This window comes from Leucoraja erinacea, unplaced genomic scaffold, assembly GCF_028641065.1.
Source record: "Leucoraja erinacea ecotype New England unplaced genomic scaffold, Leri_hhj_1 Leri_58S, whole genome shotgun sequence".
Taxonomy (NCBI): domain Eukaryota; kingdom Metazoa; phylum Chordata; class Chondrichthyes; order Rajiformes; family Rajidae; genus Leucoraja; species Leucoraja erinaceus.
Window position 1 is genome coordinate 459,430 of NW_026576498.1, and position 25,011 is coordinate 484,440.

The 25,011-nt window shown below is 45.4% G+C and overlaps 1 protein-coding gene across 1 annotated transcript; it reads left to right on the plus strand.

Annotated features, from left to right (window-relative positions):
* The first annotated feature begins 610 nt into the window (after positions 1–610).
* Positions 611–23,572, plus strand: hsd20b2 (hydroxysteroid (20-beta) dehydrogenase 2). Its single transcript, XM_055630949.1, has 11 exons — positions 611–1,917; positions 6,540–6,586; positions 8,083–8,158; positions 9,797–9,907; positions 10,886–10,953; positions 12,172–12,216; positions 13,801–13,835; positions 14,831–14,912; positions 16,254–16,319; positions 18,717–18,866; positions 21,378–23,572. The coding sequence occupies exons 1-11, from the start codon at positions 1,749–1,751 to the stop codon at positions 21,507–21,509; spliced, it is 981 nt and encodes a 326-aa protein (XP_055486924.1). The 5' UTR covers positions 611–1,748; the 3' UTR covers positions 21,510–23,572.
* The last annotated feature ends 1,439 nt before the right edge of the window (positions 23,573–25,011 follow it).

Genomic DNA, 25,011 nt, shown 5'->3' on the forward strand with positions numbered 1-25,011 from the left:
GTCTTTAGAGTATGTGAGGAAACCGGGGCACCCGGGTGAAGAAAGACTGGATAGACTCGGCTTGTACACGCTAGAATTTAGAAGATTGACGGGGGATCTTATAGAAACTTACAACATTTTTAAGGGGTTGGACAGGCTAGATGCAGGAAGATTGATCCCGATGTTGGGGAAGTCCAGGACAAGGGGCCACACACACAGTTTAAGGATAAGGGGGAAATCTTTTAGGACCGAGATGAGAAAAACATATTTTTTTCACACACAGAGAGTGGTGAATCTGTGGAATTCTCTGCCACAGAAGGTAGTTGAGGCCACACAGTTCATTGGCCATATTTAAGAGGGAGTTAGATGTGGCCCTTGTGGCTAAAGGGATCAGGGGGTATGGAGAGAAGGCAGGGATGGGATACTGAGTTGGATGATCAGCCATGATCATATTGAATGGCGGTGCAGGCTCGAAGGGCCGAATGGCCTACTCCTGCACCTATATTCTATGTTTCTATTAAAACCCACGCAGGACATGGGGCCAAACTCTTTCTTTTAAATTTCAAAATATACTTTATTTGAGAAATAAAAATAGACAATACATGATCCATACAAAACTCCACCTGACATTCTTGGAGGCTATACATACATACATTCAATACAGTTTCCCCAAATCACAATTTTACCCAAATCACACCCTTGCCACTCATGTGGCCCACTGGCATGGAATCCCTGGACAGCATCCATGGTCAGGATCGACATAGTTTACAAGACCTACACCAAACCCAAACCAATTAGGAGCAGACTGATCTGCGTTGGAATGGTCAGACTCATCATGCAACGGTGAAAGCAACAGGTGTCCTAAACTTTCTGAGGCGCAACTTTCATCATTGTTCAACTTCTGACAAGGAGAAGCTATACTTCATTTGGACTACGCAGTTGCAGCATGGGACCCATACACAAATAAAAACATTTCTTCCATCGAACGTGTCCAAAGACAGACAGGCAGCTCGATTTGTTACTAACACCTATGAGAGAGAAGCGAGTGTCACCAAACTTCTGAATTCTCTGGGGTGGAACCCTCTCCAAGACAGACACAGGTGAAGCTCACCGTTTCACAAAATGTTAAATGGTCAGCTCGACATAGACTACAAGACCTACACCAAACCCAAACCAATTAGAAGCAGACGAGGGCATTCGATCCAATTTGTGATCCAGCTACAAAGACAGATGTGTACAGCAATTCGTTCTTCCCCCGCACACACAATTAAAGCACGGAATAATCTCCACCCAACTATAGTTACCCAACCAGATGCAACTCAATTTAAAGTAGCTCTTTCTTCCCAATAACCCTTTCTGGCTTAAGTCCTCCCTCCACCACCTCCACAGTTTAAATTCCAATTGGAATATTTTGGAGGACCAAGAAATGAAGAAGAACCAAGAACCCGGGTCTCTTTGGCTGTGTTCTGCGCCAAGCCACTTTCTCACACCCAATTTACTCCTTCCCCTGCATGGTGCGATCCATCAAGTTAATCGAAAGAGCAGGCTTTGTTTAATAAGAGCTGGTTCTGCAATTCGATTTTAACAGGTGTTTTTTCGGAGTCACAATTCACAGATGAAGCTGCGAGAACGACAGGACTGCAATGCCAATCATTGCAAGATCCAATTGGAATTAATGAAAGGGGCAGGTTCACTTTGCATATACAAACAACCTGTGGAGAAACATCGGACAAGACGGACTTTAAACCTCTGCAGAGGCTATTCTGAAAATGTTTCTTTTACCTAATATTTTCCAGGATTCTGTCTTTGCACCGATTGGAGCATTGGCATGCCTTTATTACGTGGGAAAGTTCAGTTGGAATCTGCTATTAGGCGTCAGGATTTATGTTCTGTCCAAATTTTGGCGGACAGATCTGTCGTACTTTGGGGAATGGGCTGGTAAGATTATGGTTTGCTTTTGCTGAGATTCTCATGCTGTCTTTTTGATCCTGTTCTATGTTTTAATGCCATTTCCGCCCTAGTCACACATTTGTGGATATTGATTGTTTTTGGTGCTTGCATGCAGATCCAATTTACAAATGCTTGGAAGGTCGATTCTACCAACCTATAGTCATCTGAAACATTTAATTTCGCCCTGTTCACATGTTAGAAACATAGAAACATAGAAATTAGGTGCAGGAGTAGGCCATTCGGCCCTTCGAGCCTGCACCGCCATTCAATATGATCATGGCTGATCACCCAACTCAGTATCCCGTACCTGCCTTCTCTCCATACCCCCTGATCCCCTTAGCCACAAGGGCCACATCTAACTCCCTCTTAAATATAGCATATAGCATAAATATTGTTCATACAACCTGTGATGAGCAGTCTGACCCAGGGTTCAGTGCAAGGTACATTGTGTTTTTCATCGATGATTTGGATGAAAACGTACAAAACATAATTAGTAAGTTTGCAGACACCAATAAAGTGGGCGTTGTACAGAAGATAAACACAGAATTGGAGCAACTCAGCAGGTCTCTAGAGATAAAGGATGGGTGACGTTTCATCTTCTGGGGAATGTGAACATTTTGGGGAGGAGCCTTTTTGGAAATAATTGTCTCAGGTGAAAGTAGACAAAATGCTGGAGAAACTCAGCGGGTGCAGCAGCATCTATGGAGCAAAGGAAATAGACTCTGGTGAGGTGATCCTCACATTTGAAGAATCCGCATCTATAACTGGAAATTTATTTTTGAAACTTAAAATCAAATATCTGAAGTAAATATTTTGGTGAAGAAGCAGAAAACATTTGAAGCACTCAGCTGAACCAGCACCAGCAGAGAGAGGTTGAAGATGGAACTGCAGATGCTGGAAAATCGAAGGTAGACAAAAATGCTGGAGAGTTTCTCCAGCATTTTTGTCTACCTTCAGCAGAGAGTATTTTAGAAACATAGAAAATAGGTGCAGGAGTAGGCCATTCGGCCCTTCGAGCCTGCACCGCCATTCAGTGGAGAGATAAGTGGAGAGATAAGTGCAGTGGAGAGATACGTTTTTTTTGGCCTTCCATCACAGCGATGTGATGGTTGTTTATGTAAATTATGTTGTGTCTTGGGTCTATTTGTTTGTAATGTATGGCTGCAAAAACGTCATTTCGTTTGGACCTCAAGGGGTCCAAATGACAAAGAAATTGAATTGAATTGAATTCAATATGATCATGGCTGAACATCCAACTCAGTATCCTGTACCTGCCTTCTCTCCATACCCCCTGATCCCTTTAGCCACAAAGGCCACATCTAACTCCCTCTTAAATATAGCCAATGAACTGTGTGGCCTCAACTACCTTCTGTGGCAGAGAATTCCACAGATTCACCACCATTTTAGTTTAGTTTATTCATTTCAAGCCCTTTCATTATAATTAAAAAATAGGAAAACAAACTTATTTAACATTCCAGGGAGTAGGAGAGCAATAGGCAGAGCAATCACTGCAATTCAATTCAAGTCAAGTCAAGTCAAGTCAAGTCGTCAAGTCAAGTTTATTTATCACATACACATACGAGATGTGCAGTGAAATGAAAGTGGCAATGCTCGCGGAACAACAAAACATCCAAACAAATTATAAACACAATCATAACACGCATATTATTTTTCATAATAAATAATAGAAGGAAAAACGTTCTGTACAGTTAGTCCCTGGTGAGAAAGGCGTTTACAGTCCGAATTGCCTCTGGGAAGAAACTCCTTCTCAACCTCTCCGTTCTCACCGCATGGCAACGGAGGCGTTTGCCTGACCGTAGCGGCTGGAACAGTCCGTTGCAGGGGTGGAAGAGGTCTCTCATGATTTTGTTTGCTCTGGAGTTGCACCTCCTGTTGTATAGTTCCTGCAGGGGGGTGAGTGAAGTTCCCATAGTGCGTTCGGCCGAACGCACTACTCTCTGCAGAGCCTTCTTGTCCTTGGCAGAGCAATTCCCGAACCAGATGGTAATGTTCCCGGACAAGATGCTTTCCACCGCCGCTGCGTAGAAGCACTGGAGGATCCTCGGAGACACTCTGAATTTCCTCAATTGCCTGAGGTGGTAAAGTATTCAATTCAACTTTAATGTCATCGCACAAATACAAGTATCAGTACAACAAAATGCAGTTTTGCGTCAGTCCGTAGTAGTTGTACATAAAGAAAAACAAAAAAAATAGAAAGATGGAAGATACAGAATAATCAGGAAATACAGAATGATTAAACAAAGGGGACGGAGGGACCAGAGAAATCTATCGTCGGGACTCCGAGTTCAGCAGTGTGATTGTGTTGTTATAGAAGCTTTTCCTCATCCTACTAGTACGAGACCTGAGGCTCCTGTACCGCCTCCCTGATGGGAGGTGGGCAAACAGTCCATGGTTGGGGTGTGAGGGGTCTTTGATGATCTTCCCAGCCCGTCTCAGACACCGTTTTCGGTGGAGGGCATCCATGGCAGGGAGCGGGGCACTGATGATGTGCTGCGCGGTTTTCACCACCCGTTGTAGTGCCTTCCTGTCCGCAGCAGTGCAGCTGCTGTACCATACCGTGAAGCAGGTGGTCAGGATACTCTCTATGGTACAGCGGTAAAAGTTGGTCAGGATCTGGGGGGACAGGTGGGCTTTCTTGAGCCTCCTAAGGAAGTAAAGGCGCTGCTGTGCCTTTTTGATCAGCTTGGAGGTGTTGAGGGACCAGGACAAGTCCTCCGAGATATGTACTCCGAGGAATTTATAGCTGGAGATGCGCTCCACCTCAGTCCCGTTTATATGGATGGCGGTATGACTGCCTCCTCTGGTCTGCCTGAAGTCAACAATAATCTCCTTCGTCTTTTTGGAGTTGAGGACGAGGTTATTGTTGGCACACCAGGTGGTCAGGTGCTGGATCTCATCCCTGTAGGCTGACTCATCGTTGTCGCTGATCAGTCCTACTACCGTGGTATCGTCAGCAAACTTAATAATGCACTGACAGGTTTATTAGACACGAAACATAAGTTTCATCTGCTCCCTTAGGTGAGTATAAAATCATTCTTTTAAGATAATTCTGGACCAATGTTTCAGCCAACATTTATTTAATCAATATCACTAAAAACTGTTCACATCTGCCCACAATAATAGCTTTGAAAAAGACATCCATAATCTCAGTGCTTCTTCTTCTTTTGTGTGGCGTGCACAGCCTAAAGTTGGTGGACAACTTGTTCTATTTGATCTTCCGTTTGTGCACGTCGAGTTGATTGCATTAGTTGAAACAGGGAAGGTTGCAATCTTCCACCCCATAATCTCAGTGCAAAGAACTGTTATTGTCTAAAGTTCTGATCACATCCACATTGAATATTTTTACTCCCCTCCCTCTATGCCCCCCTCCCTCCGTCTCTGCCCCCCTCCCTCTCTACCCCCTCTCGCTCTGCCCCGTCCTCTCTCTCTTCCCTCCCTCTCTTCCACCCTCCCTCTCTACCTCCTCCCTCTCTACCCCCCTCTCGGTCTCTACCTCCCTCCCTGTCCCCCTCCCTCTGCCCCCTGCACTCCTCCTCCCTCTCTGCCCCCTCCCTCTCTGCCCCCTCCCTCTCTGCCCCCTCCCTCTCTACCCCCTCCCTCTCTACCCCCTCACCCTCGCTAAACCCCCTCCCCCTCTACCCCCCTCACCATCTACATCCTCCCTCTCTACCCCACTCATCCTTTCTCTAACCCCCCCTCCCTCTCTGCCCTCCTCCCTCTCTGCCCCCCCCACCGTCACCCTCTACCCCCTCCCTCTCTACCCCATCCCTCTCTCCCCTCCCTAATCCCCCTCCCTGTCCCTCTCCAGCCGCGCCTGCAGAGTTGGGGGCTATGCGTGAGTGGATAGGGCGGGGGATGGGGAAAAGGAACAAATTTAAAATACTAATATAAGATCAAAAGGGATTAGTGTGTGTGTGGGGTGGGGGGGGGGTTGGGTGTGGTTAGGTGTGTAGTGACGCCCCCCCCCCCTCCGCAACCCCCCGTTGAGGGGACAGGACCCAACGGGTCCCACTTGGTCTAGTAGCTTTTAAAAATACATCCACATGGAATATTTTAAAGTATGAAGAAAGAACAAAACATAGTCATTTTATTTTCCATACCCGTGTGATAATTCCCCACGGCTTGTATTCTGCATTCAGTGCTCGAGAAAAGAAGTTAATAAGTTAGTGAAGACAAATATTCTTAATTGAAGAATGCTGAGGAATAACTGTGTCCCCTTCACCCATTACCCAAAACATTCATGTTGATCAAGAAGACACAAAGTGCTGGAATAACTCAGTGGGTCAGGCAGCATCCCCGGAGAACATGGATAGGTGATGTTTCGGGTTGGAAGCCTTCTTCAGACAAATAGTAGGTGAGGGTGCGGGGGGTGGGGGGGGGGAAGAAAGCTAGACTCCACCCATTCCAATCAGTCTGAAAAGAGATCCTGACCCGAAATGTCACCCATCCATGTTCTCCTGAGATGCCGCCTGACCTGCTGAGTTGGCGTCCTTTTCTATTTTTATCCCTTGTTAACATCAGTGATGAGAAAGAGTAAAAAATGAAATTATATTCAATAAAATGGGTCTTAAATCGGTTGTTTTTTCTAGTTGTAACAGGTGCAACCAACGGGATTGGAAAAGCCTACGCTCATGAGGTAATGTACACCTCTTCCTTCATCGGTCTTGGTAGAATTAAACTGAAGAAGAGGTTCAACTTGTTTGGTCTGTGCTCAATCTGTGGTAGAACTATTTGACTAATCTGAATTACAATACTCTTTACTATCTCATGGCAACTGAACTTAGACTGATAGAGTAATACCGTGTGGAAAGATGCCCTTGAGCCCAACTTGCCCACACGGGCCAACATGTCCCAGCTACACTAGTCCCACCTGCCTGCGCTTGGTCCATATCCCCCCAAACCTGTCCTATCCATGTACCTGTCTAACTGTTTCTTAAACGTTGGGATAGTCCCACCCTCAACCGCGATGAGAAGAACTTTTTTCACGCAGAGAGTGGTGAATCTCTGGAACTCTCTGCCACAGAGGGTAGTTGAGGCCAGTTCATTGGCTATATTTAAGAGGGAGTTAGATGTGGCCCTTGTGGCTAAGGGGATCAGGGGGTATGGAGAGAAGGCAGGTACGGGATACTGAGTTGGATGATCAGCCATGATCATATTGAATGGCGGTGCAGGCTCGAAGGGCCGAATGTCCTACTCCTGCACCTAATTTCTATGTTTTTACGTTTCAACTACCTCCTCCTTATTTCATACACCCACCACACTTTGTGTGAAAAAGTTACCACTCAGATTCAATATACAATAGACAATAGGTGCATGAGTAGGCCATTAGGCCCTTCGAGCCAGCACCACCATTCAATGTGATCATGGCTGATCATCCTCAATCAGTACCCCGTTCCTGCCTTCTCCCCATATTCCCCGACTCCGCTATCTTTAAGAGCCCTATCTAGCTCTCTCTTGAAAGTATCCAGAGAACCGGCCTCCACTGAGGCAGAGAATTCCACAGACTCACCACTCTATTAAATCGTGACCCCTTCACCTTAAACCTTAAGGTACTGTTTCTCCTGTTGAAACTACTTATTATGGCATCTATTTAGTCCACTATCCTTAAGTTTTTTTTGTTTGTTTGTTTGGGGTTCTTCTTCTGTCGTAGGTCTTTAAGACCTGCAGCTCCGTTGAGGCGAGCCAGGCCAACGTGTCATCATCCAGGTCAATCAGACCTCGTTCACCAATCGGTGGCCGGTGTTTGGGGCACCTGATGATTTGCTAAAGGATGACTAATCCGAACATTAATGACTAAGTAATTCCAAGAATTGGTGGGTCTGGAATCGCCTATGTGTCTGATTGGCAGATTGTACATTGAGCTCTCCAAGGGAGTTTGCGATCCAGGTGGGTTTTTCATAACATTGCCGTTGGTTAAGTGAAAACTCATGAAGGGATATAGTTACGTAGTTAAATTTCCCCTAGTTGCTGCCATTGTGTCTTTGGATCATTCAACCGCGTTCTCGGTTACTAATCCAATAATTTAAACGCAATGCCAGCAGACCCATTGTGTATGTTTTGGGATCAGTGAGGGCATTGACCACAACGTTGAAGTAATGTGTTTGTGCAATTTGTTCTTTTTCTCATTCCCAGTTGGCAAGAAGAGGACTCAATATTGTGCTAATCAGCCGTTCGCTGGAGAAGCTGAACGCCACAGCAAAAGAGATAGGTAGGAAACAAGAAGGAAGGCCATTCGGCCCATTGAGCCTGGGGCAGCTCTTTCTATTCAATGGATCAGTAATGAATGCTTGAAGGTACACAAAATTGCTGGAGAAACTTAGCGGGTGCAGCAGCATCAATGGAGCGAAGGAAATAGGCGACGGTTCGGGCCGAAACCCTTCTTCAGACTGATGGGGGGGGGGGAGAAGGAAGGAAAAGGGGAGGAGGAGGAGCCCGAGGGCGGGCGGACAGGAGGGTGGGAGGAGACAGCTCAACATAGAAACATAGAAACATAGAAATTAGGTGCAGGAGTAGGCCATTCGGCCCTTCGAGCCTGCACCGCCATTCAATATGATCATGGCTGATCATCCAACTCAGTATCCCGTACCTGCCTTCTCTCCATACCCCCTGATCCCCTTAGCCACAAGGGCCACATCTAACTCCCTCTTAAATATAGCCAATGAAGTGGCCTCGACTACCCTCTGTGGCAGAGAGTTCCAGAGATTCACCACTCTCTGCGTGAAAAAAGTTCTTCTCATCTCGGTTTTAAAGGATTTCCCCTTTATCCTTAAGCTGTGACCCCTTGTCCTGGACTTCCCTAACATCGGGAACAATCTTCCTGCATCTAGCCTGTCCAACCCCTTAAGAATTTTGTAAGTTTCTATAAGATCCCCTCTCAATCTTCTAAATTCTAGAGAGTATAAACCAAGTCTATCCAGTCTCTCAAGGGTTAAGGAAGGGGGGGAGACAGTAAGGGCTAGCAAAATTGGGAGAATGCTTGACTACATTTTAGGTCATGGTCTTTAGAAATTATTTCTGCTGCTTCACAGCAGACAATGTTGCAACATTAATTGTCTGTTGTCAGAAGATGGATAAATGCATGAAGGGGAAACTTTGCTTCATTAGGTGCAGGAGTAGAGGCCATTCGGCCCTTCAAGCCAGCACCGCCATTCAATGTGATCGTGGCTGATCATCACCAATCAGTTCCTGGACAGGGAGTGGGATTAAACTGACAAAACGTTTTTGTCAAAAGTTTGTACAGGGCCCTAGTGAGACCACACATGGGGTATTGTGTGCAGTTTGGTCCCCTAATTTGAGGAAGGGCATTCTTGCTATTGAGGGAGCCCAGCGTAGGTTTACAAGGTTAATTCCCAGGATGGCGGGACTGTCATATGCTGAGAGAATGGAGCGGCTGGGCTTGTACACTCTGGAGTCTAGAAGGATGAGAGATCTTATTGAAACTTATAAGATTGTTAAGGGTTTGGACACGCTAGAGGCAGGAATCGTGTTCCCGATGTTGGGGGAGTTCAGAACCAGGGGCCACAGTTTAAGAATAAGGAGTAAGCCATTTAGAACGGAGATGAGGAAACACTTTTTCTCACAGAGAGTGGTGAGTCTGTGGAATTCTCTGCCTCAGAGGGCGGTGGAGGCCGGTTCTCTGGATGCTTTCAAAAGAGAGCTTGATAGGGCTCTTGAAGATAGCGGAGTCAGGGGATATGGGGAGAAGGCAGGAACGGGGTACTGGTTGAGGATGATCAGCCACGATCACATTGAATGGCGGTGCTGGCTTGAAGGGCCGAATGGCCTACTCCTGCACCTATTGTCTATTGTGTAGAATGCAAAACTGGGATTTTTTGTGTAATTACAGAACAGCAACAGGGCAAGAAGACCAAGATCGTTCAGGCTGATTTCACCTCCGGACCTGACATCTATGGACCTATTGAAGCAGCACTGAAGGATCTGAACATTGGAATCCTTGGTAATTCATTTAGACTTTACATTATGGCAAATTTCCACACTTCATAAGGGAGTCCCTAAACAATGGCAAGGAAAATCAACCCTCACATGCACAAAATAAGGAAGAACTCTTTTCCCTGAAGATAGACACAAAATGCTGGAGTAACTCAGCGGGACCAGGCAGCATCTCTGGAGAGAAGCAATGGGTGACATTTCAGACCAAGACCCTTCTTCAGGCTCTGTCTGAATTCTAAGGTACACAAAAAAGCTGGAGAAACTCAGCGGGTGCAGCAGCATCTATGGAGCGAAGGAAATAGGCAACGTTTCGGGCCGAAACCCTTCTTCAGAAACGTTGCCTATTTCCTTCGCTCCATAGATGCTGCTGCACCCGCTGAGTTTCTCCAGCTTTTTTGTGTACCTTCGATTCTCCAGCATCTGCAGTTCCTTCTTAAACTCTGTCTGAATTCTGACTGAAGAAGGGTCTCAACCCGATACATGGGGTGGGAGATTGCAACCTTCACGTGGTCCGCCCTGTTTCGACGAATACAATCAACCTGGCGTGCACAATCAAATTAGATCAAATAGAACAAGTTGCCCTACAACTTTAGGCTGTGCACGCCGTACGCAAGAAGAAGAAGAACCAAAACATCACCCATCCATTCTAAGCATCTCGACCCAAAACGTCACCCTTTTCTCCAGAGATGCTGCCTGCCCCGCTGAGTTACTCCAGCATGTTGTGTCTATCTTCAGTGTAAACCAGCATCTGCAGTTCCTTCCGACACAACTCTTTTCCCTGATTTGTCTGTGTGTGGGAGATTAGGCAATATAAGGAAAATGAGAGCTAAGGAAAATATATAATGGAAACAAAATTAAAACACAAATAACTCACTCTTAAAAAGTAGGAGCAGCAGTCAGTGACACAAGCCAATAAATAAGGGAATTTCTGAACTGAATATTTGTTGTTGAAATTATTTTTTGATTTAAATTCTCCTTGTTCCAGTAAACAATGTTGGGATGACTTATGATGTGCTTCCATGTTACTTCCTGGATGTCCCAAATGTGAAAAAGGTACAGACAGTACTTTGCATCTTTCCTTTGTCTGTGTGTTATATCATTAAATTAATTAGCCCATTGTACTAATCAAGAACAGTCTGGTCTATAGTTCCAGGTGCGACAGAGGTTTACCTGCATCTCTTCCAACCTCATCTATTGCGTCCGCTGCTCTAGATGTCAGCAGATCTATATCGGTGAGACCAAGCGGAGGTTGGGCGATCGTTTCGCCGAACACCTCCGCTCGGTCCGCAATAACCAAGCTGACCTCCCGGTGGCTCAGCACTTCAACTCCCCGTCCCACTCCGTCTCCGACCTCTCTGTCCTGGGTCTCCTCCATGGCCACAGCGAGCAGCACCGGAAATTGGAGGAACAGCACCTCATATTCCGTTTGGGGAGTCTGCATCCTGGGGGCATGAACATCGAATTCTCCCAATTTTGTTAGTCCTTGCTGTCTCCTCCCCTTCCTCAGTCCCCCTGCTGTCTCCTCCCATCCCCCAGCCTTCGGGCTCCTCCTCCTTTTTCCTTTCTTGTCCCCGCCCACCCCCGCCCCCGATCAGTCTGAAGAAGGGTTTCGGCCCGAAACGTTGCCTATTTCCTTCGCTCCATAGATGCTGCTGCACCCGCTGAGTTTCGCCAGCTTTTTTGTGTAACAGTCTGGTTTATAGTTCGACCAAAATGGAATCCACACATGATAGATCATTTAGTTTAGAGATACAGCACAGAAACAGGCTCATCGGCCCAATGAGTTCATGCTGACCATCGATCGTCCACCATGTTTTTAAAGTGAGGTCTAACACATTACACGGAGAGAAAAACATTGCCTAGATTTAGGGTTAACCGATTTAGTTATTAGTTGTTAAAATTGAAGCAGTACGAAAAATGTATAATTGTTATGTTGATTACTTTCTCCTTCCTTGTACAATTGCTTCTAATAAAATAAATATTAAAAAAAAAAAAAAAAAGCTCTTCAAGTGCATGGGACTTCCAAGTCCAATCTCTTGACTGCTTTAACTTGGCTGGGCTATACTGAGAATATTGAAGGGAACAATTGTGAAGGGAGGCTGCACAGTAAACTGAATTCGTAATACTCATACCCTTGTCCCACCCAAAAGTACCACTCAGTGAGATAGATGAGTATCTCTTATTGGGGATCAATGACTTAAGTGAGAGAAAAATTAGAAGGCAAAATGTAAATACATTTCTATTTGTAAAATTATTTTTAAAATGTTTCAGGCAATTACTGATATCGTGAATTGCAACGCCCTTTCGGTGCCAATGGTATGTATTTGTATAATATTACCAAATTCTTCTGTTGAAAGTTGTGCAACTGGATTGTGCTGTTTTCATGAGATTCTTTCATAGAAGCATGACTGAATTTGATTGCCTTCCCTCACAGATGGAAACGTTGATTCCGCTGCGGGGGATGTTCATGTTAAACTCTAGAGTGTTGTGTTCTTTTTATTTTATTTGTGTGGCTGCATGGCAACTCAAGTTTCCCTGCACCAATTGGTGTATGTGACAATAAATGTAATTGAACTTGGAATTTAACAAAATATATGCATCCTGTTTGCACAAGCACCTTTTGGACCACCCTCTTTGTGCTGAAAATGATACCAAGTTAAACTGTTCTTATGTGGCCATACATGACCCATATACCTTGATTCCCTGCATTTGCATGTGCCTATCTAAAAGCCTCTTAAATGCCACTATCAAATCTGCCACCCCTGACCACTGCCCAGTCCATCGCCGGCTATGACCTTCCCACCGTCGAAGGGATCTATCATAGAAACATAGAAATATAGAAATTAGGTGCAGGAGTAGGCCATTCAGCCCTTCGAGCCTGCACCGCCATTCAATATGATCATGGCTGATCATCCAACTCAGTATCCCGTACCTGCCTTCTCTCCATACCCCCTGATCCCCTTAGCCACAAGGGCCACATCTAACTCCCTCTTAAATATAGCCAATGAACCGGCCTCAACTACCCTCTGTGGCAGAGAGTTCCAGAGATTCACCACTCTCTGTGTCGCTGCCTCAAAAAGGCAGCCAAAAATCATCAAAGACCCACACCATCCTGGCCACGCACTCATCTCACCATCGCCATCAGGAAGAAGGTACAGGAGCCTGAAAACGGTAACGTCCAGGTTCAGGAACAGCTTGGTAATTCAAATCTCACTGTACCAATTGGTGCATATGATAATAAATGTCTCTTGAACCCTTGAGCTTCTTCCCCACAGCCATCAGGCTATTAAATACAACATCGAATAAGCTCTGAGCTCTAAACCGCAAAAGACTATATTATTATTTGTTATTTGCGTTATATTTGTTATTTATTGACCTTTTTCATTTTTTTCCCCCCATTATGTACAATGTTTACATATTCACATATTCTGTTGTGCTGCAACAAGTAAGAATTTAATTGTCCCGTCCAGGACATATAACAACAAAATAATCTTGACTCTTGACGTTCCAGACCCCAACTAATCTGTGTAAAATAAAAATCTAGCCCTGCACATCTCCATTCAACACCCCCCCCCTCTCACCTTATGTGTTTCTAATGTCCTCTAGTGTTGGACATTTCCAGCGTGGGAACATGGTTCTGTGCTCCACCTGAAGTGCCAATTTGTTTGTTTGAAGACATTCCTGTGTATGTTCATGGGGTACGATTAATTATTCTGTTATGACATAGCTTCAGTACAAATTCAAGTTTCTTGATTGCCAGGGAAAGGCTGGGAACCGATTTTCACATTTTGATCATTCTGGGAAGTTTATAAAATTAAAAAAATGTGAAGTAGGTGGCATTTAATGTTTCCTCCTTTGCAAGTATGTGTGCCTAACTCATGCCTTTGTACTCTTTGGCAGATGACCAGCATTGTCCTGCCACAGATGCTTGAAAGGTACAGTAATACCTTGTCATTCATTTGTGAGATTAGTGTTAATTTACTATCCAGTCTAACCGTGGAGGAAGCAGGAGAGGCAAAGATTGTGGGGTACTACGGTAAACTGAGATTGTATAGATTATTATTTTATTGTTACTGGATATAGCCCAGACCATCACACAGACCAACCTCCATTCCATTGAATCCATCTACATTAGCATTCATAGCAAAAGAATTTGAGTATAGGAGCTGGGAGATTCTACTGCAGTTGTGCAGGGTCTTGGTGAGACCACACCTGGAGTCTTGCGTATAGTTTTGGTCTTTAGGAACCGCACGGAAACCTTGGGTGGGGTGCTAAGTCTCCAGAGGTTTCCGTTCAGGTTTCCTAAGTGGGACAGGGGCACAATAGCGATTGTACTCGCTAGAATTTAGGAGGTTGAGGGGGGATCTTATAGAAACTTACAAAATTCTTAAGGGGTTGGACAGGCTAGATGCAGGAAGATTGTTCCCGATGTTGGTGAAGTCCAGGACAAGGGGTCACAGCTTAAGGATAGAGGGGAAATCCTTTAGGACCGAGATGAGAAACACATTTTTCATACAGAGAGTGGTGAATCTCTGGAACTCTCTGCCACAGAAGGTAATTGAGGCCAATTCATTGGCTATATTTAAGAGGGAGTTAGATGTGGCCCTTGTGGCTAAAGGGATCAGGGGGTATGGAGAGAAGGCAGGTACGGGATACTGAGTTGGATGATCAGCCATGATCATATTGAATGGCGGTGCAGGCACGAAGGGTCGAATGGCCTATACCTGCACCTATGTTCTATGTTTCTATAACTTAAACTGTGCTCTTCAATGTTGAGGGATTGAGAGTGGGAATACTTCCATTGTTTAAATTCAGACAGCTGAAGTCCATTTACCATTCTAGACATTCAATACACTGCACATAATTAAAATGCGAGTTGCATTTTAGAATCAGAATCATCTGTTCAGTATTTTGTTTGGAAACTTGACAGGAAGAAAGGTGTCGTGATCAACATCTCATCAGAAGCTGGAACTCATCCACACCCCATGCTTGCCATGTATGCAGCGACTAAGGTAACCTTTTATGAAACTTACACAATAAGTTGTACATTTTTTACAACAATGTGGTAGTTTCAAGTTTGTCATTAATGAGAATTTTATTTTAATTGAATTCTAGATTTATTTAATGACCTGACCTTTAATTACTCCACTGCCATGGTGGCTCAATGTTCCAATTACCTGCGGTCCAGAAGTTTTAACCACTGCAAACAATGCTGTTCTCCAACATTGGGCTTGGAGAGTGAACCATTGATTACTGCTGAGTGTAGAAATCAGATTGAAACAAAATTTCAGAATCATTCATTTCACCTTTACTAGCTCTTTAGGTAGACAAAAATGCTGGAGAAACTCAGTGGTGAGGTAGCATCTATGGAGCGAAGGCGATGTTTCGGGTCGATAACTTTCAAAATAGCCCCACTCTTCCCCGGGACCGGTCTGAAGAAGGGTTTCGGCGTGAAACGTTGCCTATTTCCTTCACTCCACACCCGCTGAATTTCTCCAGCAATTTTGTCTACCTTCGATCCTCCAGCATCTGCAGTTCCACACAATACACAATACAATTTAATTGTCACTTGAACCTCATAGAGGCTCAAATGAAATGTTGTTTCTGCAGTCATACACACAAGAAAAAAAGACCCAAGACACAACACAATTTACACAAACATCCATCACAGCGCATCTCCTCCTCGCAAAAAAACGTATCTCTCCCCTGCACTCCCCATTCCCCTCCCGATGTCAGAGTCAAAGCCTCCGGCGGGCGATGGCAATTGTCCCGCGGCCATTAACGCCGCACCAGGTGATGCAAGGCCCTGCTCCGGGTCTTGTTGTTGGAGCCCCCGGCGGGCGCTAGCAAAGTCCCGCAGCCGTTGGCCGCGCCGGGCGATGATGTAAGGCCCCGCTCCAGGCACTCCTCGACCCCGCGACTCGGGCGGGTGAAGTCGCCGTTGCGGAAGCCCCGAAAAGCGGTCTCCCAGCAGGGACCCGCGGGCGATGTTCCTTCTTGAAAATCTCATTTGTGTGTGGTCTCTGATCTGTTGAAGTTGCTGCGCTCCTTTCTGCACGTCCGCTTGTCGGTCGCTGCGTTCATCAGTTTCTCTTCCCCCGTTTTGAGATGTTGGTTTAGGGTCCCGCTCCACCTAGTGCGGTCAGCTGCAAGGCTCTCCCAGGACTCCACATCGATGTCGAGATCCTTCATATCTCTCTTGCACACATGCTTATAACGTAGCTGGGGGCGGCCGATGGTTCTCCTCCCAGACGTCAGCTCCCAGGTGATCAACTTGAAACTTTTGAATAATGGGTGAAGGGGACCCAGCAGTTATTCACCATTCTTCAATCCAAAATATTTATCTTTTATAGGTTTTTATTACCTTCTTTTCTCGAGCACTGAATGTTGAGTACAAGCCGCAGGGAATTATCACACAGGTATGGCAAAAAAAAAAAAGACTAAGTTTTGTTCTTTCTTCTTACTTGGAAATATTAAAGTTAAGTAGGAACTTTATTATTAAAATGTTTTGAGATTTTAAAAATCAAGCCTGTAATTTATCCCACCAGATAAACATATTATATTTACCTAATTCACTTTCATATCTTCAGTATTAAAAAAGTTATGGTCATTTAACCATATAACCATATAACAATTACAGCACGGAAACAGGCCATCTCGGCCCTACAAGTCCGTGCCGAACAAATTTTTTTTTCCCCTTAGTCCCACCTGCCTGCACTCATACCATAACCCTCCATTCCCTTCTCATCCATATGCCCATCCAATTTATTTTTAAATGATACCAATGAACCTGCCTCCACCACTTCCACTGGGAGCTCATTCCACACCGCCACCACTCTCTGCGTAAAGAAGTTCCCCCTCATATTACCCCTAAACTTCTGTCCCTTAATTCTGAAGTCATGTCCTCTTGTTTGAATCTTCCCTATTCTCAAAGGGAAAAGCTTGTCCACATCAACTCTGTCTATCCCTCTCATCATTTTAAAGACCTCTATCAGGTCCCCCCTTAACCTTCTGCGCTCCAGAGAATAAAGACCTAACTTATTCAACCTATCTCTGTAACTTAGTTGTTGAAACCCAGGCAACATTCTAGTAAATCTCCTCTGTACTCTCTCTATTTTGTTGACATCCTTCCTATAATTGGACGACCAAAATTGTACACCATACTCCAGATTTGGTCTCACCAATGCCTTGTACAATTTTAACATTACATCCCAACTTCTATACTCAATGCTCTGATTTGCATACTATAAAATTAGCATCTTGTTCCCTATTGTTTTTCTATTGACTTAACTCAAAAGCTGTGATCAAGGCAGGACAAGGGCCGTTTTACACAGACATACATACAGATCGGTCATGTTGAACATGGTTGCGTTCAGAAATCAATTGATCACTGTTTGAATTATTGCAATGACTGAATCTGCTCAGCTTTCTGGACAGGAAATTACACAGGTTAACCTCTGGGTGAAGATATTTCCTTCCAATGGCATACCCATTATTCTGAACCCATTACATCTTACAATATACTTGGTGCCACCCTTGAAGAATCCAAACAAACCAAGTACCTTGGCATCAAATTGCAGAATGATCTGCGTTGGAATGGTCAGACTCATCATGCAACGGTGAAAGCAACAGGTGTCCTAAACTTTCTGTGGCGCAACTTTCATCATTGTTTAACTTCTGTCAAGGAGAAGCTATACTTCACCCTGGTTAGACCTCATTTAGACTCCGCAGTTGCAGCATGGGACCCATACACAAATACAAAACATTTCTTCCATCGAACGTGTCCAAAGACAGACAGGCAGCTCGATTTGTTACTAACACCTATGAGAGAGAAGCGAGTGTCACCAAACTTCTGAATTCTCTGGGGTGGAACCCTCTCCAAGACAGACACAGGTGAAGCTCACCGTTTCACAAAATGTTAAATGGTCAGCTCGACATAGACTACAAGACCTACACCAAACCCAAACCAATTAGAAGCAGACGAGGGCATTCGATCCAATTTGTGATCCCAGCTACAAAGACAGATGTGTACAGCAATTCGTTCTTCCCCCGCACACACAATTAAAGCATGGAATAATCTCCACCCTACGATAGTTACCCAACCAGATGCAACTAAATTTAAAGTAGCTCTTTCTTCCCAATAACCCTTTCTGACTTAAGCCCTCCCTTCACCACCTCCACAGTTTAAATTCCATTTGGAATATTTTGGAGGACCAAGAAACCAAGAAAAACCAAGCAAATTCTACAGAGATGATGGTTTGCTGTATGAAGAGGGATTGAAACTGATAACAGTAGGATGGATAGACGATAACAGGTTTCCCCTTGCTGTGGAGACTAGAATCAGCAGTTAGTCTAAGATATTTAAGTCTGAGATGTGGAGAAATCTCTTCACAGAGAGGGTGTGGAATCCTTTGCATTCTCTACCCTGGATTGTCATGGAGACTTTATTGAGTTAATTCAAAACAGATAAACCTTGAGATAAACCATGACCTTGATGAATGGCAAAGCAAGAATGAAGGTACATATAGCATACTCCTGCTCCCACTGTTTGGACTCTTATGTTCGTGAAGATGATAGAAAATATGTCACAACTTCAATGGAATGCAAAGGTATGTATTTTCAACCAAATAAGAGAGATGTACAGAATTAATCTATGCAATGTCAGCGTGATGGATATTGTTGGGAGATGTTCATGATAAATTCTATAGTGTTGTGTTCATTTTATTTTATTTGTGTGGCTGCATGGTAACTCAAATTTCACTGCACCAATTGGTGTATGTGACAATAAATGGAACTTGAACTTGATTGTTTTGCAGTGTGTGATGCCACTCATGGTCTCCACCAACTTGACCCATGATATAGAAGTCAATTATTTTGTGAAGCAAGCAGATGACTATGTCCGAGAAGCTCTGAACACTGTTGGAATAACAGAGCAGGCTCGTGGCTGCTTATCACATGCACTTCAAGTAAGTGCTAAATGTAGACAATGAAATGTTACTCTATTAATCTGTATACGATGGTTTAGAAACATAGAAATGAGGTGCAGGAGTAGAGGCCATTCGGCCCTTCGAGCCTGCACCGCCATTCAATATGATCATGGCTGATCATCCAACTCAGTATCCCGTACCTGCCCTCTCTCCATACCCTCTGATCCCCTTAGCCACAAGGGCCACATCTAACTCCCTCTTAAATATAGCCAGTGAACTGGCCTCGACTACCCTCTGTGGCAGAGAGTTCCAGAGATTCACCACTCTCTGTGTGAAAAAAGTTCTTCTCATCTCAGTTTTAAAGGATTTCCCCCTTATCCTTAAGCTGTGACCCCTTGTCCTGGACTTCCCCAACATCGGGAACAATCTTCCTGCATCTAGCCTGTCCAACCCCTTAAGAATTTTGTAAGTTTCTATAAGATCCCCTCTCAATCTCCTAAATTTTAGAGAGTATAAACCAAGTCTATCCAGTTTTTCTTCATAAGACAGTGCTGACATCCCAGGAATCAGTCTGGTGAACCTTCTCTGCACTCCCTCTATGGCAATAATGTCCTTCCTCAGATTTGGAGACCAACACTGTACGCAATCCTCCAGGTGTGGTCTCACCAAGACCCTGTACAACTGCAGTAGAACCTCCCTGCTCCTATACTCAAATCCTTTTGCTATGAAAGGTAACATACCATTGGCTTTCTTCACTGCCTGCTGCACCTGCTTGCCTACTTTCAATGACTGGTGTACCATGACACCCAGGTCTCGCTGCATCTCCCCTTTTCCTAGTCGGCCACCATTTAGATAATAGTCTGCTTTCCTGTTTTTGCCTGTTTGTAGTCAGGTTGTACAATGCAAATCCATTTCTATTTTGTTTTTATTTAACTGGAATAAGTTTTAAGATGCTGCAACAACCCCAAGTGAATGTGGGAACTCTGAGGGGAACTCTTCTGCTGATCACTATCTGGTCATTTCTCATGTAAGATGGCATCCAATGAGTAAAGGATTAGACCTTATGATGTCACATAGGCTGCACTGCACCTAGGTTCACATCTTAAGTCATGCAGAACGGAAACAGGCCCTTCGGCCCAGCTAGTCCATGTTGACCAAGGTTCCCCATCTATACTAGTCCCACCCACCCATGTTTGGCACATATCCCTCTAAACCTTTCCTATCCATCAAGTACAAGATACGCTGACACAGTTGATGCCCACACAACCCCAGTTTCACTCCAAGGTGAGGAAATGAAAAACAGAGCGATGTTGAGGTGAGGTGAAGAACACTATAGAAGAACACTTTGTAATCCCATCAAAGTGTGCCTTCTACTTGTGCTTGCCATTGTGGGAGATAGTTTGTAGAGAACATGTCCTTATTTTTGACCTGTGAAGAAATTAATGAACTGAAATTTGGATTAGCTATAGGAGGAAGGTTGGGAGTTAACTAACGAGTCTTCCCGTTGACCAGACCTGTGGAGTTGATACCTAAAACACCTGACGCCCACTTTGTCTGAGGAAGGGTTTCGGCCCGAAACGTTGCCTATTTCCTTCGCTCCTTAGATGCTGCTGCACCCGCTGAGTTTCTCCAGTTTTTTTGTGTACCGCCGACTTTGACTTATTGATTTCTTGTGTATCCAACTCCGACTCTGACTCCAACCCTTAGGTATAATAATTCTAAATCTGCTATGATGACATTACACAAGATGGCATTTCATAAGAACTACATGAATCATCAGTCTACCTTTTAAACCCATGTCCTTAAAGTTTTGAGTCTAATGGTTGTTGCTATGCTATTGTAGCTTATTTATTGCTGATTCTTGGAAAATAAAAACGTAATTCATTATGCTAAAAGAAAAAAAAAATTACATATAGGACTATGACAAAATTAAACTTGCATTGAATTAAATAAAAATTACATAAGCATTACTCCAAAATGTATTAAACTAAGGCCACATATATGAGCTAAATGGCTAAATTATTTTAAAATAGAATTCTCAAGTGCATTAGAAATTAAAACTAAATGCATTGGTAGTTAATTTTTTTCCGATTTACGTAGTCTCTGAAATTTATGTTGAGGTCGGAGTCGGTACTTTTTTACTGACTGCGACTCCAAAATTGCTCTGACTCCAATTCGAGAACTCCACAGCCATGCTGCTGATGGTGGCAATATGCATCTTAGGTTTGGCTGTTTGACTAACACGCATTTGCTCCAATAGCTCACAAGCCTTGAAGACCCCTCACTGCTCACTCCCACATGAATGTCTATAGCATAAGGAGCAATAGCAGAGGCAAGCCTCCTTTTCTCCAGACTTATCCTAATAGGTGAACTATCCAGAGAGCTCTGCAGTCGTGCCCCTAGTTACAGATCATGCAGCAACCTGCTCGGGATTTGAAAGGTAAATTCTGTTGTTTAGTTGTGCAATTTTGGCGCTGATGCATCCAATGGTTGGGCTGCAACAAGGTGCTGAAATATTCTGACAAAACTTTCTCTTAACTGTTCCTGCAGCATTTCTTCGTGGACAATCTGTTTCCGGAATGGTTCCGACTATCCCAGTTCGGCATAAATATGTTACAACAAATTACTGAAAAGAGAAAACCTGCAATGGATAAATGGCGCAAGAAGTACAAGGCAAATTAGTATCAACATGGTTCAAGAGGATGAGGTGGTGCTGAGGGAATGACACCTTCAGTATTGTTCTGACATTATGTTATTGGGTGCTTTGTTTGCCATTAGGTGTTTAGGTACAATGATATTTTATGTTATCCATGTAGTTGAATGAGTGACACAGATTTTAAAAAAATCAACTATGATCTTGGCAGTCTTAGAGTGACACAGGTCCTTCGGCCCAACTCGTATCGTTACAGTATCTGCCTCAACTACTTTCTCTGGCAGCTTTCTCCAAATAACCACCAGTGAATGAACCTCAGGTTCCTATTAGGGAAAGAAATAGTTGACGTTTTGGGTCAAGACCCTTCTTCAGACTGATGTGGGGGTGAGGGGGTGTCCCTCATCAGTCTGAAGAAGGGTCTCGACCCGAAACGTCGCCTATTTCCTTCGCTCCATAGATGCTGCCTCACCTGCTGAGTTTCTGTCTACCTTCGATTTTCCAGCATCTGCAGTTCCTTCTTAAACATCAAGTCCGTATTACATCATTCCCCTCTCTCCTTAAACCTCTGTTCCCTGGTTCTTGATTTCCCCACTCTGGGTATAAGACTGTGCATTGACCTTAACTATTCCCCGTCATGATTTTATACATGTCTATAAGATTACCTCTCAACCTCCTGCTCTCCAAGGAATAAAGTCCCAGCCCGTCCAACCCCTCTATATGGCTCAGGGCCTTGAGTCCTGGCAACATCATCGTAAATCTTCTCTGCACTTTTTCCGGCATAATCACATCCTCCCTGACCTGGTTTGATTTCCCAAAATTCAACTCCTCGCACTTATCTGCGTTAAAGTCCATTAGCCATTCCTCGGCCCATGCGCACACACGCGAGGCTTCGGCCGTGGGCCCTGTGGACGGTCACATCGGGAGCTGACCTGGTTGGTGACCAACGTCCGAACTCTAGCAACAACAGCTTCATCCACCCCGAATCGTGGAGCTTGAATCGGCCTGTTCGCGGGGCCTTTCAATAGCCGGCGGGGCCTTCAACATCGGGTGCTTCGATCGCCTCGATGCAACAATTTGATTTTAATCCGCGCTGGACGCTGAAAGGCCCTGTGAACGGGCCGATTCAGCCCTTAGAAAATGTCTGATAAAGTCCGGATTACAAAACATGAGGGGGATTGTCCACCACCTCACAAAGCATGGGGAGGGGTCCCCTCTGTTTCTCCAGGATTTCCGCCCATGTCTATGATACCACCTTCTTTACTGTCATCTTTTTGAATAGTGCAGCAACATAAGAGCCAAATAACCTTCTGTTGCTTCTATTGATACTAATCATTATCAGGACAAAAGATGCGGATGTTATGGTCTTGGATCCTAAACTACACAACACCTCACAAACACAGCGCCCGTCCACTCCATCGAACATCTCCTGTCTAGTTTATGAAATGCCCTGTGGCTCCTGCATGGGTCTCATCAACTATCTCAGATTCTACGAAACCAGATAGGAAACATGACATCCTCAATCCTGAGGTCCAGCTGGATAAGAAAACCAGAAATGGGTTTTTGGGAGTTAGAAGGTCCTTGGTGTTTGGCAATGGATTAAGATGAAAACTGTAAAGTAAGTTCTTCCATAAGATGTACAGGAATTGTAGATCAGTGTATGCAAGATTATTAAAATCAGAATCAAATCTCTTTGCTGACAAATTTAGTGGAACACTGAATGGCCATGCCATATTGTGCATTAAATCTGTTATCCAAGGAGCCAAGTATATCATTGTGTGTACTTAATATTATATGTAATTTTCTGAAATAAATATATTACAGTACAGCACAGGAACAGATTATTTGGCCCGCCATGTCTGTACTGACCAGATAGCCAATCTGACAAGCAGTGTGTGAAAAGACTCACAATACAATTTTAAAATTTAAATCTGAAGAAGGGTCTCGACCCAAAACTTCACCCATTCCTTCTCTCCAGAGATGCTGCCTGTCCCACTGAGTTCCACCACCATTTTGTGACTACATACAATTTTTAAATTTTGATTGAGGTTAATTATTGTCCAGTCATATCCCTGCAAGACAAGTTGAGTTAATAAATATAACTTGCGTTATATACTCCTCTTCACGACCAACTAAAGGTATGTCCTGTGACTGTGTGGGTTTTCTCCAGCTGTTCCGTTTGATTGGGGATGTGGAGGAGTTGGGGGTGGGTGGGTTGGGGAGGAGGGGGGGATTGGGGCGGGAGTTGGGGAGGGGGTTGGTTGAGGATGGGGAGAGGGGGTTTGGGAGAGGGTTTGGTTGGGGAGGGGGGAGGGTTTGGTTGGGAAGGAAGGGGGTTGGGGGTGGGGGGTGGTTGGTTGGGGGAGAGTTTGGTTGGGGGAGGGGGATAGGGTGGGTTGGGGGAGGGGGGGTTGGGAGAGGGTTTGGTTGGGGAGGGGAAGAGTTTGGTGGGGGAGGAGGTGGGGAGAGTTTGGTGGGGGAGGAGGGGGAGAGTTTGGTTGGGGAGGGGTTGGTTCAAGAGAGTGTATTGTCATGTGTCCCTGATAGGACAATGAAATTCTTCCTTTGCTTCAGCACAACAGAACATAGTGGGCATGACTATATTATGGTGAGGGAGGGGTTGAGGGAGAGTTTGGTTGGGGGGGGGGGGTGGGGGTGTGTTGGTGTGGGAAGGGGGTTTGGGGGAGAGTTTGGTTGGAGCTGGGGGAGGGGGGTGGGAGAGGGTTTGGTTGGGGAGTTGGGGATGGTGTGGGAGGTGGGTTGGGAGAAGTTTGGTTGTGGAGAGGGGGGAGTGCTGGGGGGTTTGGTTGGGGCGGAGGGGTTGGTTGGGGATGGGGGGAGGAGGGGTTGGGGATAGTGTGGGTTGGGGATGGGGGGAGGTGGAATAGGGGGGGGTCGGGGGGGGAGGAGGGGGTGGGGGGTGTAGAGAGGTTGTGGAGAGGGGGAGAGTGTTGGGGGGGGTTGTGGTTGTGTGTGGGGAGTGTGTGGTGGGGGGGGGTGTGTGGAGGGGGGGGTGGTGTGTGAGGGGGGGGGGGTTGTGGAGGGGGGGGAAGTGTGGGGGGGGGGTGTGTGGGGGGGAGTGTGGGGGGGGTGTGTGGAGAGGGGGAAGTGTTGGGGGGGGGGTGAGTGTTGTGGAGAGAGGGGGAAGTATGTGGGGGGGGGTGTGTGGATAGGAGGGGGAAGTGTGTGGGGGGGGGGTGGTGTGGGAGTGTGGTGGGGGGGTGTGGGGGGGGGTGGAGAGGGGGGAAGTGTTGGGGGGGATTGTGGAGAAAGGGGGGGAGTGTGTGTGGGGGAGGGTTGTGGAGAGGGAGGGTGTTAGTGGTAGGGGGTTGTGGGAGGGGGAGTGTGGTGTTGGGGGGGGAGTGTGGGAGGGGGGGTGTGTGGAGAGGGGGGGGGGTGGTGGGGAGTGGGTGGGGAGTGTGTGGGGGGATGTGTTGGGGGGGGGGTGTGTGGATAGGGGGGAGTGTTGGGGGGGTGTGGGGAGGGGGGGGGGGAGTGTGGGGGGGGGGGTTGTGGAGTGTGGGGGGGGAGTGT

Bases quoted from the DNA above. Each gene is read 5' to 3' on its own strand.
- hsd20b2 (XM_055630949.1), top strand. From the start codon at position 1,749: ATGTTTCTTTTACCTAATATTTTCCAGGATTCTGTCTTTGCACCGATT. The intron at 12,217-13,800 runs GTATGTATTTGT...ACTCTTTGGCAG, and splicing joins ACGCCCTTTCGGTGCCAATG to ATGACCAGCATTGTCCTGCC. The intron at 18,867-21,377 runs GTAAGTGCTAAA...CTGTTCCTGCAG, and splicing joins GCTTATCACATGCACTTCAA to CATTTCTTCGTGGACAATCT.